The sequence below is a fragment of the Pezoporus wallicus genome, unplaced genomic scaffold (assembly GCF_028554395.1).
Source record: "Pezoporus wallicus isolate ANWC-B61680 ecotype Strahan unplaced genomic scaffold, APGP_CSIRO_Pwel_v1 contig_3181, whole genome shotgun sequence".
Lineage (NCBI taxonomy): Eukaryota > Metazoa > Chordata > Aves > Psittaciformes > Psittacidae > Pezoporus > Pezoporus wallicus.
The window spans coordinates 288,431-301,574 of NW_026641700.1; the positions used below are offsets into that span (position 1 = coordinate 288,431).

Sequence of the window (13,144 nt, forward strand, 5' to 3'; positions counted from 1 at the left end):
GCTTGCTGTTGCTGATTCAGCCTGCTTTAGGATTCAGCAGAGAAACAAAACTGTTTCATTTGTCCCAGGCAGCAGAAGGAATCTAGATCTAATCTTGGTGTCTCCTTGAGGCCAGCTGTTGCATTGTTAGTGGGATATTGGTTAGCATATAGAGTATATTGCAAGAGTTTTATCAATAGATGTTAGCTTACAACTGTGCCAGGAAAAAACATAAGGTTTATTTTTTAGTCTATAAACCAAGACCAGAGGACTTAAAAATAGAAAGGCTTTTGTACAGAATTGAGATAGATGTTAAGCATATTTTGTGCATCAGTGGTCCTACAAAAATGCAGTTTGAAGGTACATCAGGTACCTAGAAAATGAGAACCAACAAAAGAAAATTATCAACACTGCTTAACTGAAAAATACTTTGTAAACCCTCTCTTTGAGGAGAATTTCCCTTCTGCTGCATTCACCTGTGAAAGGAAAACACGTTTCTTCTGAGAGCATTTGTGTGGAGAACAGTCTGTTGTGCCATCTGAAATAGATGGGATTTTATGAACTAAAGCGTTGCTATAGGGAAAGGAGTGTAGGTTGTGTCTGGATGCTGTACTTTTCTTACGTAGAAGCATTCTGCTGTGCCTTGGTGGATTTGTTTGCTGTGTGTTCATCACTGTGGAAATAAATGTTGAGAGGAAACAGGAAAGAGGCTTTATTTTGGATATTTTCTATAGTGCTTTGTGCTTAAAGCTGAGACAAGGGGGCACAAAATCACGAAATGGAATATAGAAACCTTTAGAATTAGATTTAAGTAATGTTAAGTTTGATGGCTTTGTAACAGTAGCAATGGAAAATTACTGAGGTGCATGATACATAGAGAAAAAAAATTAGAGTACAGCTAGAGGACATACGGAGAATTCTCACAAGATAAATCATTGTAGTTGACATAGTTTTAAGTAAAACAGCCTAGAAGAACAGGACACGGGGATGAGGAGTATCTGGGAATGGCAGGTGTCCAGGATGGGCTACAATTAAACTAACTGATAAGTAGGAGGATAGGAGGATTATTATGTCTCTGGTGCTAACGAACCAGTTAAACTGGTATGAGCATCTACTGCGCGTGCTTCAAAGGCTGCCAGAAGTGATGAAGATTGTTGGAAGAAGTAAATGACCCTCAGAGACCACCACCACAATTCTGTACACATGCGGGGAACCTTCTGGAAAATGATGTAATCCATACATAGCCTCATGAATACGTATGTATGCCCAGTGGCTATAAAAGGATGGCTTGTGTGGCAATGGGGAAACACACGTTAGGAGGAGCTATCCCCCGTGTCTCCTGGTGCCGCAATAAAGAATACCTGATTGTCAGCTTGAAAACTTTGTTGGCAACTTTGTTCCTGGAGTTTTCCTCCGAATCAAAGCAAACAGTAAAGTAGCTGTGTAACTATGAATGTTTTTGCCATTTGTGACTGCCTTTCTGGAGCATTTCTTTAGAACTGTGAAATGTATCAAAATAAGAATTGAATTTACCTTTGTCAGCTGTCTTTGGCTATGACTGAGAACAGAGCAAAAAATAATTTAAAAACAGAATAGTGACAGCAGTTTCTTCCTGTTCTTATCCAACTCTGAAGATACATGTTTAGGTTTTATGTTTTCAGTTGTTTTTTTCTTTCTCTTCTTGAAGTCTTTAAAAAAACAGGAATTGATCTAGTGATAGAAAATTCTGAGTGCCATAATGTGGCAAATATGGCAACTCCGTTAGTGTGGATCAGGTTGATTATAGATGGCGCTTAGTGTGTGGAGAGTAAACTCCAATAAAATAATTTGATTTAATATGGGACAGAGAACAACTACCTGCACTATTTTGTGGCAAGAGTAATTTCTGCTAGTGCAGATGAGAATATTTGGATGCACAATTGATAATGCGAGTAAAGAAGGAGCCACGTTGTTGTGTCCTTTCACTTTTTATATAGAGATTGTCTTCTGATCTTAGTTGATTTTAAGGTTATTTCTGTTGAGTTCTGTCTTCATACTCCGCTTTTACCTGAAAAGTAGGCTGCTATATTGGGATGGAGTGCTATACTGGGGTGGTTCGAGAATGCTGACATGTCAGATTCATAGATTAAAGATCATCAAAGGTTCTCTGGTGACACTTTGAAACTAGGCATTTTTTTTCAACTGACTTTTTACTTGTTTAGGCTTCTGTGGTATATGACTAATACCTTTTACTGTATGTGTCTCTTCTGCAAACTGTCCAAGTTCCAGACAGACTTTAACAAAACAGTTTTTCTCATATGCAGAGGTGTTGAGGAAACAGATGTGCTTTATCCTTTGGATCTGAACTCTGAGCATCCTGTTGGTGTGGGCTAAGTCATAATATGTTGTTAAGATCTGTTTAAAAATTGATCAAGCTGACAAGATCTGTTGGTTTGTGAGGGTGCCATTGCCCTTGGGACAGGTGGAAACACATGCTTGTTCTAACAGTTTCTATTTCTATAACAGTCTCTAAAATGTGTGGAGAAAGATGGAATAAATAGTTTTTTTACAGTGTGTTTGTACTGAAGAGGAAAACTAGTATAGTGGTTTTAAAATATGTAAGTGATAGTGAAGTAAATGTTCCCACTTCAGAATTTCCCCTGGAGGAAGGTATTTATTTAAGTGGGAGCTTTTTCTTGTGCTTATTTACAGAAGCTAGATTAAGCAAAATGTTGCTTACAGTGAAGGCCAAATAGGCTGTGTGTGCAGAGAGAAAATGGATAGCCCAAGGAAAAGATTGGATTACTTGTTTTCAAAGATTGGCATAACGATAAGTCAGTTGAGTATTTTTTTCCAGTCTCTCTGTAATAGGAAAATAGCAGTAGTAACACAATATTCTGCTGTTTGACAGGAAGAAACAGAAAAACAGATTGAGATTTGCTACTGCAGGGTCACAAGGGGTGAGGAGCATAAGTGTGCTCCATAAAACTCTCTGTGGCTGGTTAAAAGTGAAACAGAGATGTGTTCTGCGTTTGGCAAGGGTAAATTTGGGTTATTGTGTGAAACACACATACAAATTAAAAAAAAAAAGCTGGATTTTTTTTCCCTGTTGATTACTCAAATCTTTCATTTTATACTTAGCTGTTTGCTGATGCTTTCTTCAGCAAAGGGTGGTGCCACAAAATCACACTAAGTAGACCTGAAGTTTTGTCATGTCTTCATAACTTAGTGCCATTTTAGATGAGAGGAGTTTTCTGTAATTATCTTCAGAATTTGGTAAGAGGTCAGCTATACGATTTTTGGCCCATTTTTTAATAATGTAGATGTTAATATACCTCAGCAGATCAAACCATTTTAATTAGGAGGCAACCTCAGACAACCCTGGTGATACGGAGAGGAGAAGCTGCATGTTCTTTAATGTACTTTGTGTTGATTTGCACTATCTTAAAAAGTTGTCAGTGATAAGAGAAGGAAATCCTCCCTCTGGCACCAGTTGTATTTTTGCATACAAATTATGGTAATGGCTAAAGAGCTGTGATTTTCTTTTCCATATCTCTGCATTTTATTGCAGCCTGTAATTAATAACTGAAATTTAAGCCCCATGCCCAGGGCTGCTGATTTGAATGTTGATAGTATGTTTTAGAGCAGTAAGAGAGGAACATCTGTGCGTTAGCTGATCATTCTTTCTGTCTTGGCATCCTGGAAATTGGGTGTCCCCAGGAATAAGGATTGTTCTGATGCCTAATTTTGTTTGATTCATACTTAATGTGTGTCTTTGTAATGAGATCTCTTCTAAACTGTGGTCTTGGGACCAGTAGAGAGCATTTTAATGCTTAGTCTAGAAAGAGCTTTTAATAGTACAGAGAGAAATAAAATACAGCTACTAAACTTAAAGCTCTATTTCAGGCAGAAGAAATGTAGGGTTTACTTGGATAACTTCGTAACTATTAAAATAGTGATAGAGAATACATGCTTTACTTACCGCGGTTTGTCAGATAGGATTACACATAAATATTATACAATCTGCTGGTAGGAGTAACACTTAAAAATCTTCTTTCATTGACTTTTAAAAATATTTATCACAGATAAATTGGCATAGAAGATGCTGGTGTATTTTTGTTACCAAAGTAAAACTGTGTGTGGAAGCGGAGAAGAGATGGCAATTGATTTATGTTAGTAAAATGATCAGATGAATGGAAGAAATCTGTAATCTGTCTGTTGTAAACTGATATGGATTATTTTCTGCTTCAGAAGGTATCCTGGGATGGTCTGGGCCCAAGTCACACTCCACGGAGCAACTGAAAAATGGTGCTCTCAGCTCCTTATCAACTGCTAGTGCCAACATTACATGGGCAATAGTTCCATCTGCAGCCCAGGATGGACCGGCACTACAGCCAAATACAGAGGTAAGCACACTAGGGCTCTAGGCTATTCCTGCTGTATCTGAGACTTGACTTTGGTTAGATGCATCATGGTTTAGTGGTGGACGTGGCAGTCCTGGGGTAAATGTTGGATTTGATGATCTTAAAGGTCTTTTCCAACCTAGCTGATTCTGTGATTCTATGTACAATTGTAGGTGCTTTTAGTAATTACTTGTCATACTTTTTTTTCTTTATAGTGTCCTCTTTGTTAGAAATTAGTTGTGAAAATGCCAAGTTTCATGCAAAAGTGCAGTTTAAAAACTAGAAACATACATTGATGATACAGCGGTGTGCCTTTGCTTCTCTGAGGTACTTTGGACAGCGGACTGTGGCAAGCATGCAGTCTCTAGTCATAAAAGCAGTTAACAGACTGTCAGTACACATTTCTATCTCCTGGTGATTGAAAAAGCTGTTTGCTTTTTATACTGGTTTGAGAAAGAGAGGAGAAATTAGGACCACAACATCCGCTTGCTACTTGTTCTTCCATGTTCCTGTTTGCTCTTGGTTGTCTCTTGAGCATCGTTGACTATACTTTGAATTGTAAAACCATATTGTTTTCTGACCCCTTTTCCTGTTAAGTGATTGTGGGCAGAACTTGTCCACATCATCTTGCACCAGCCTGTTGATTTGTGCTTTTGTGGCATTTACTTGGTAAAGGGCAGTTCTGAAGCATCGACTCTCTGAGGAAGCTCACAGCTGCGTATCAGGCATCTCATGCACTGAAAGTCTCTCACCATGACAAACTTCTCCAGCTTCTACTGTCTGCTTCGGTTACCAGTGCTGTCCATCAGGAAAACACTTCACTCTGAGACCCCACAGATTGTAGGGCACCTGAAGCATGTGAGACCTGGAGAACTGGGAAGAAGTTTTTGAGAGAGCTGAAGAAATAATTTTCTATTACTAGTGAATGCTCTTTGGCAGTTGGAATGGCTTAAATTAAATTATATTGCCTTTAACAAAACGTGTAATGGCTGGGGACATCAATAAAGCTGTTTGTTTTTCCAATTTGTTTGTAGTATCTTGAATTGAATATAGTTCAAAAAATCCAAGGATAAACCAGATTGACCTTTTTTTAGTTGTGTGTTACTTTGGTCCTCTTCCAGATCTGTCCTTAATAATTTCAAATTCCTAGTGTACATTAATCACAGGATTTAAATTATCTGTAATTGCTTTTTATTAGGAAGTTGTGTAACTTGTTTTTCACATAAGCCAGCTGCAGTTCCGATAGTGCTTTTTTAAGACAAATAGGTATTCAAGAATATTGTCTGGGGAGTTACCACCTTACTCAGTGATACACTGCAGTTTGTTTCATTGGTTTTTTTAGATGTTTGTATTCTTGACCACCTGGTAAAGTCAAATGGTTGTTGCAGCAAGAACATGAAGAGCAGCCACTGATTTAACTCATCTCAGGGTATCATTTTGCAGTTGAGTGGAGCTATTTACATCTTGTTTTAAATGACAATTTTTTTTCTAAGGTCCAGTCTCTTCCCATTGCTTGCTGATGAGAGATACTGAGTTGCTGTTACAGCTTGAGGCACTGCTTTGCTTGTGGAATTCATGATTTATTGAGAAAGGAGTACTCTTGAAGAGAAGGATCTAATCAAGGGAGCATATTACTGTTTGTAGTACAGAATCCTCAGTGCTTTGTGGGCAGTCTTCCTGAAATCATCACCCTGTATTTGGAGGCCCTGAGGCATTAATCCATTAATCCTAAAACGGGGGTGTGTGTGTATGTGTGTGTGTGGTTGGGAAAGAATAAATAAGATTAAGTTATGAAAAGATGAGCTGAAGATGGTGATTTTGACAGAAGCAGTAAATGGAAGTTTGTGGATTGCTGAGCAACAAGAAGCAGCTGGATTCATGTGTGTAATATTTGTTATGATAGTACAGTTTATTATGCAGAAATTCAATTTTGTCCCAGGAAAATGGCCTGAATCAGGATTCATTCCCTCAAGCTACTTCCAAACCTGTGTCTTCATTTCTGCTGAGTCCCTGTGTGCTTATTGGTGTCTGAGATTGATACTGTTGGCTCGCAATTTGAAGTGTTCTTTTCAATGTAACTGATGTATTTTTCAGTTTTGATCATTTTAAATCAACATGCCAGTGCCCCACTGGAAGGCTCAAGTACAAAATCTGAATTATGTAAGAGGTGAACAGTTGCATCTACATATGTTGATGCTTTTGTTGGATACTCATCTTCATATCAAACAAGTTGTCATGCCCTGTTACAGAGGCTGCACCTCTCAGATCAGATCCTTTTCTGGGAGAGAAGTTGAAGTTTCTCTTGTGTGCTGCAGGTCCTGCCCATCTCTCCAAAGCTGAGCAAAGTGTTGAACAGGAAGCTGGAGCTGCTTGTTGTTTCTAGAGAAAGGAAGGTGAGAGAGCAGGCTTTGAATAAGAGAACAATCTTCTAAGCAACAGAACTGTTATGCTGCTAAGGATGAGCCAGGTAGCTACCCAGGAGATGATGTTGGACACCCTCCAAAGTTATCAAAGGTGTTCGACTTCACACACTTTCACACTTTTAACAATTCTGTATGCAGTTTTTAAGCATATTATTAAATGTATTCTGGCCTGTTGTATGTCCAAGTTCATTTTCAATTAGCACTGACTGTGCTAATCACTCAATATGTGTCATTATATATAAAAGCAACCGCAAATCATTTCATACCACTTGTTTTGTGGTCCAAATACATTGTTGATAATAACTGTGATGGCAACAGCAGAGAATGAGAAAACACATCTAGATGTCATTGTTTGACATTTTTTTTTGACATTGAAGGCCCTGATTTTTTTATTTATCTGGCAGCTCCTTTTAAATGTAGAAAAGTGGAATCCACAAATATCATTCAACTGAAGCTTATTTCTTGTAATGATTTTCTTCTTATAAACCCCAAACTAGGCATTTGAAGAAGTTGATAGTATATTAATGGGGCTCATCTTTCAAAATATTCCTGCCAAAAGAAGTGAATCTTGCTTTTTACAGACATTATGAGAAGAGGGTGCTGTTTCCTCTTTTTGTGCTGTCAATTCCAGCTTATTCTTTGACTTGGCCTAGATTTTTATTCTTAAAATCTGTACTTTTTAATGATATAATCTCTTATCTCTTGGACAGAAGCTATACCCCAAAGAAATAGGAGAGAGCTTTTTGTCTAATTCTTGGCATAATACAGTAAATGTACTGACCAAACTGTGAATTGACCTCTAATCTGAAATAGAAAAAGCTGTTAAATTACTACTCTTGAGGAACAAGTAACTCAGCTGCTTATATTATAGAATTTGCTTATAAGGGAAAGGTAATTTTATGTACACAGGTCAGCAGTGATTTTAAAAAGAAAGTGGAGATTTTCGGTGAGGGGGAAAGATGAGTGCTGAGGATTCTTTCCTATATAGCAGGCTGGCAGGCAGCGGTTTCCTGGCAACGCGACCAAGTGGCTGAATGTCTTTCATGACAGCTGTGTTAATTCTTGGCACACCATGCAGACACTTTGCTGCAGTGCATTAAGGAACATAATTAACAAAACAGGGACTTTATCTCTGGCATGGGGTCTTTTATACTTTTATGAAGAGGCATGGATCTTTATAATTCTCCTCTGGAATAACAAGGTTCATCTGATACGATTTTCTTTGAAAACTTAAGCATTCTTGAGGGATATAATGAGTTAGAAGTTGAGCTTTGCTGTAGATAACTGAAGTAAAACTTTTCTTTTTGGTCTGTTGCAGTCAGGGTTTCAGGGATGCAAAGATTCTCCCCGGTGAAATAATACAGCAGCTAAAGATCCTTCTCTTTGGATAATGTGTTGGTGCTTACTTGCTTTTGTTAGTTAGGGTGTTTCTTGCTTCTGTATACAGGGATATTTTTTTTTTGGGTATTGCTTAAAATTGTCCAGTTAGTACAAGATTTTGTGGCAGAGATTATTTTCTTGTGTGTTCTTTACCTATTTTAGATTGTCCTTTTTTGATATTGCTGTTTATCTTCCCAGCTGAGTTTCGGTTTTAGGGTTGTGACGCAGGACAGTATGAAGTTAAAGAGCCCTGTTACCATCACTGAAAGAAGTAACCCCTGACAATGAAAGGGTGGATCAAGCACTTTTATTTTTCATACTTTCCAAGTTTTAGTTTCCATTTTTGGATTTTTTTGATCTGTACACTGGAAACATAAAGTGGAAGCAGGGATAAGGGCTGAGTTAAAAAGAGCTATTCTCTACCTGGTGTGAGTTGCTGTAAAATACTATTTTTTGTGCATCCCCTGGTGAAATACTTTGGACTCTTTGGCATAAGCTAAGCTAAAATTTTAAGGTACTTCTTAGTGCTTTTGCCTTTAAGCAGAACATGACAAACCTGGTGTTGAATTTGCCAGAGTACCCTCTTCAGAGCTGTGACATGAACTTGCTCAGTCTGCAGTAAACAGGACCCTGCTTCCATCATTTAAGGAAATTCTCTTCAGAAAATGCTGGAATTGGTTAGTTTTAAGATACTGAGTCTCATTGTGAGTTCAGGTATAATAAACTTGGCACCAAAGTAGAATAAAGGTATATATCATTTCCATGTGTGAGTTACTGTTCTAGTTCAACTGATGGTCTTTCTAGGTATCAGAATTCCCCTTCTGGGCTGACAAAATGTAACTGCAGGCCAAATGTTTCCCCTGGCAGCTAAATGTAGGTGGGTAACAGGCTGTTCTTATGTGGGACCTGAGAATGAAGGGATCATTTTTCTTCTGATCTAACAATCTAGTTAAGATTTATTACAAAAATTATGCTGGAGGTACATCTGTGATTTAGCTCTTTTCATGTAATTTTTATTCCTTAAAATGCAATGACAGCTGATTCTTTCCATCCTGTGGATCTGGTATCTATGCAGTCTTTCTGCTTTCTTGTCTCTAACTTTCCCTGTACACATGCTCCATATTGAAGTGTCTTTTTAATAGGATTGAAGTTTTAGCTCTAGGATTGAGGCTTTAGCTCTGATTATCTAACTGCTAAACCAGTTTTTAATTGTGATGGTGATTGCAAGGGCAGTTGAGTCCAGGTTATTGAAGGTATTTCAGTCTCCTAGGTGATCTGATCAAAGATGATCTGAAACCTTGATGTTTTCAACTGTAAGAAGGAATTGCACTATTTGCAGGAAGTACTGAATTGTTTAGTTCTTGATTTTTAAAAGATTATTTGTTTTTGTCCAGTCTCTTCAGGTGCTAGTTGCCTTCAAGCTGAAGTTGTATACATCCTAATATGATGATACTTCATCCTTTGCAGAAGATGTAATAGCCTTTAGAGCTGTCACAGAATGTGTTAGTGATGCTAAGAAATAATTTTAAATGTGCTCCTGCAATTTTAGAAACTAAAATTAGATACAGTATTACCTTTTCTTTATTTATCTGTGTCTCAGCAGACTTGCCCAGGACTGTGGGTTGTTTCGTAATGTAAATTGTTCCTAGTGTTTCCTAGTTCTTTTTTGTACTTGCCGTAAATCTCTGTAATTGATGTTGGAAGATCAGTTTAGCCATAAATATACAGTGCTAGCCGCAGGTGCAGTAATGGAAAGAGAACAGATCAGGGTGGGAAAGTGAACATTTGCTGTGTTACAGAGTCCTTTTTCACTGTTTAGCATAGACATTCCAGGATCTCTGAATGTGCTCTGCTTTTTGCCTTCTGCATGATTAAGTACTTTTTGGGCCAAAGAGCACAATAAATGGTCTGTAATGACTTGGATAGATAAATTAATCTCTAGGCAAAGGTGGTACCAGTTAATCCATTCACTAGCAGGCCATCTAAAAAATGAAATCTGTGATAATCAATTGAAAGTATATTTAAGGGTAACCAAGTAAAGGTATATTTAAGGATTAAATGCACAATTACACTAAAAGTAAAATGAAATGAGCCTAAGCCTGCTGCAGCAGCACTGACGATGACTAAGATAATCTAGCTGAGTTTGATTTTGCTAGCATTCTGGACCCTTTACTGTGTCAGCAAATGATCTCCAGTGAAACTGTTTATGCAAATAATTAATAATCATTTAGCTCCAGCCAAAGCCATTGCATTTTGCTGATTTACTCCCATCTCCAAAATGCGTGTGTTCCAGCTGCTGTCTATATAATAGAGTAATATTTCTCTTAATATAAAAATATGAAGCTTTGATACAAAATTTACATCCAATTTCAATAAACATGTGGCTCTGGTTCATGTGGTATTCCATAATTACTAGTGAAAATTGGTGAAAACAAATCATTGAGATATAAAGAACTCAGGTTCCTGTGCAGTAAGGCTTAAAAATTGAGTTAAAATGGATCAGTTTCTTACTCTGTTCATTATAAAACCTGTGCCCTCTGGAAAGTGAGCTCTCAAGCCAATGTTAATTTTATTTCAGGATTCTGCACTATTTGATTGGTTGTATGCCAATTGATTTGCTTTGTGCTGTAAGTTTTATTTCTTAGTATGTTTATGTATGGGTTTGGCAATACGGCCCATTAGTAAACTTACCCATCTCATTAAGACTGTCACTGTCAATATCTTAGCTAGATTTTAGTAAGTTGGGCTGAACTCTTCTAAAATGAGTGTTTGTCTCAGGTTGGAATTGCTTTATCTATCTTAGCAAGGCAGTACCCAACCTGGCTTCGGCTCTTCCATCTGCTCTTGCTATAAAAAGATGGGGTTTTCTGCTTGTGGTGATGAATTCCAGTAATTCTTTTTTTGAAAAACCCTGGATATGGAAACAGCTGGGATGAAAGTGTTTCATTATAAAACTTTGTCTCAGAGGTGGAGTTGGAAAGAGAGGGGCAGGACTTTTCTATGTTGTAGTGTAGCGAGGCAGGGCAGTTGTCTTCACAGTCTGAGATGCACCAAGTGAATCATCAGGCTCAAAACAAATCTTACAAGCTTTTCAAGCAGAAAATTCCACTGGCCTCAAGAATTTACCAATATAAAAGGTAACAGTCTTCTAGTTTCATATATACATTGAATGTGTGTGTGTTTGTGGCAGCAGTAACAGTGTGTATAGTGGATGGGTCAAGAAATGGCAGGAAGAGTCAGAATGGTTCAATAAGCATTGGGGTATAACAAGGGGAAAGATTGTTAATATTACTTGTGTTTAATTACTTGTCTTTACCATTTCTTTCCTCTTACAAATATGCTGGCATGTGATGCTGCATGCAAGAAATAGCACTGCAAGAACTCGATTTACATATAGGTTAGTATTGCAAGACCAGATGATTGTAAAGGTTGAGTTTGTAGTTGTCCATCATTTTGTGCCCTGTTTGTGTATGTGAATGGTATGTTATTGACTAACATCATAGCATGTTTCTACCATGAATTTGCTTAGGTAGCATACTAAGTGACATAAAAGAGAAGAGAATTACAGCTGGCTGAATGATTCCAGTTCTGTGACTTCCTAACCTTTCAGTTATGGGGCTTTGCAAGCAGAATCATTATGGAATCACAGAGTACTCCATGCCAATTGGAAGGGACCTTTGAAGGTCCTACAACTCAACACTCTGCTCAAAGCAGAGCTGCTCAGGTCAGCATGCTGAGGATCATGTCCAGTCAAGTCTTGAACACCTCCAACAGTGGAGGTCTGACAGCCTTTCTGCACAAACTGTTGCAGTTTCTCTAAGGAATTATCTGTGGGAGCAAAGGTTTGTTTGAGTATGATTCCTTACCTTATCAATGTGCTGTACTGTCACATGGGTAACTAAAATTGCCTGCTGGGTCCCTTACCAAAAGGTGTTTGACTTTCCCTTCTTTTCAGGAGCATGGGGCAAGTTGTTTCTAGTTCTTCAGGTTTCTCTGCAAGGATCTTATTCTAGAGATGATCCCTTTTAATACAGCCTTATGCTGTACTTTCCTCCATGTTAGTCTTCCTTACCAGCCTGCAGCTCAGTGCAGTCTTTTGTCTTCAGCTCTCCAAAAGTTATAAATAAGCATGTAACAAAACTGTGAGTATCTTTCAGGAAATTATTCTTCACTAGTATCTTTATTGCATTAGGTTTTGTTAAAATTGTTTATGATGTGATACTGTATTTCTTGTGGGTTTAGGTTAGCATAACATTTACTGTTGTGATTTATGCTAGCCTTCAAGGTTTTTTGCTTCAATTTACGACAAGTCCATAGGGTTTTTCTATGAGCATTTCTTGTAGTATCATGTTGCTCTTTCTTTCTGATGATACCAGTCATGAAAAATACTTATTCCCAGTTCTGTTTGAATTTATGCAATATTGCAAAGTCTTCTTGTGTTTCAGGATTCAGGTTAAACAGTGCTGTGCTTCAGTAGCTCTCATTTCATAAAAGACACTCGCAAGATGTCTGGACTGGTGCTGGTACTTAGTCTCTTCCTGTTGAGTCTGTGTTTGGGAATTAGCTGCATTTCAGCTGCTTTTCAGGACTGACTGCATTAGGTTTATGAAAATCAAAATTTGCAAGAGGAATTGTCTTAGGAAGAAGTTATGAACATGTAGGGGGAAAGTTGTCCAACAAACAGTATTTGGTGCATTACAGGATTACAGTGCTGTGGGTAACCCAAATGAGGACCTCTAAAAGGATGTTAAGTCACTGATTGATTCTTTATACTTAACATAATCATTTTCATGGTTAGTTTCTAATATTTTTTCGGAAGGCTTATGCAGGCTGTACTGCAACATAAACGTAGATGCCCTTTGTTTCATGTTACATGTTTTTCCTCCTCATTTAAGATAAGAAATCAACCCTATTTCTTCTTAAATCTCTTATGTTACCTGATTCTCATCACTACTATATTATGTTCACCCCTAAGTATGG

General features: G+C 37.8%; 1 protein-coding gene across 1 annotated transcript in view; it reads left to right on the plus strand.

The window, feature by feature from the left end:
• OSBPL10 (oxysterol binding protein like 10) overlaps positions 1–13,144 on the plus strand; it is a 102,167-nt gene that overhangs the window by 62,682 nt on the left and 26,341 nt on the right. The window contains exon 6 of the mRNA XM_057424928.1: positions 4,210–4,364. Coding sequence (XP_057280911.1) covers positions 4,210–4,364 — 155 coding nt within the window. The remainder of the gene's footprint in view (positions 1–4,209; positions 4,365–13,144) is intronic.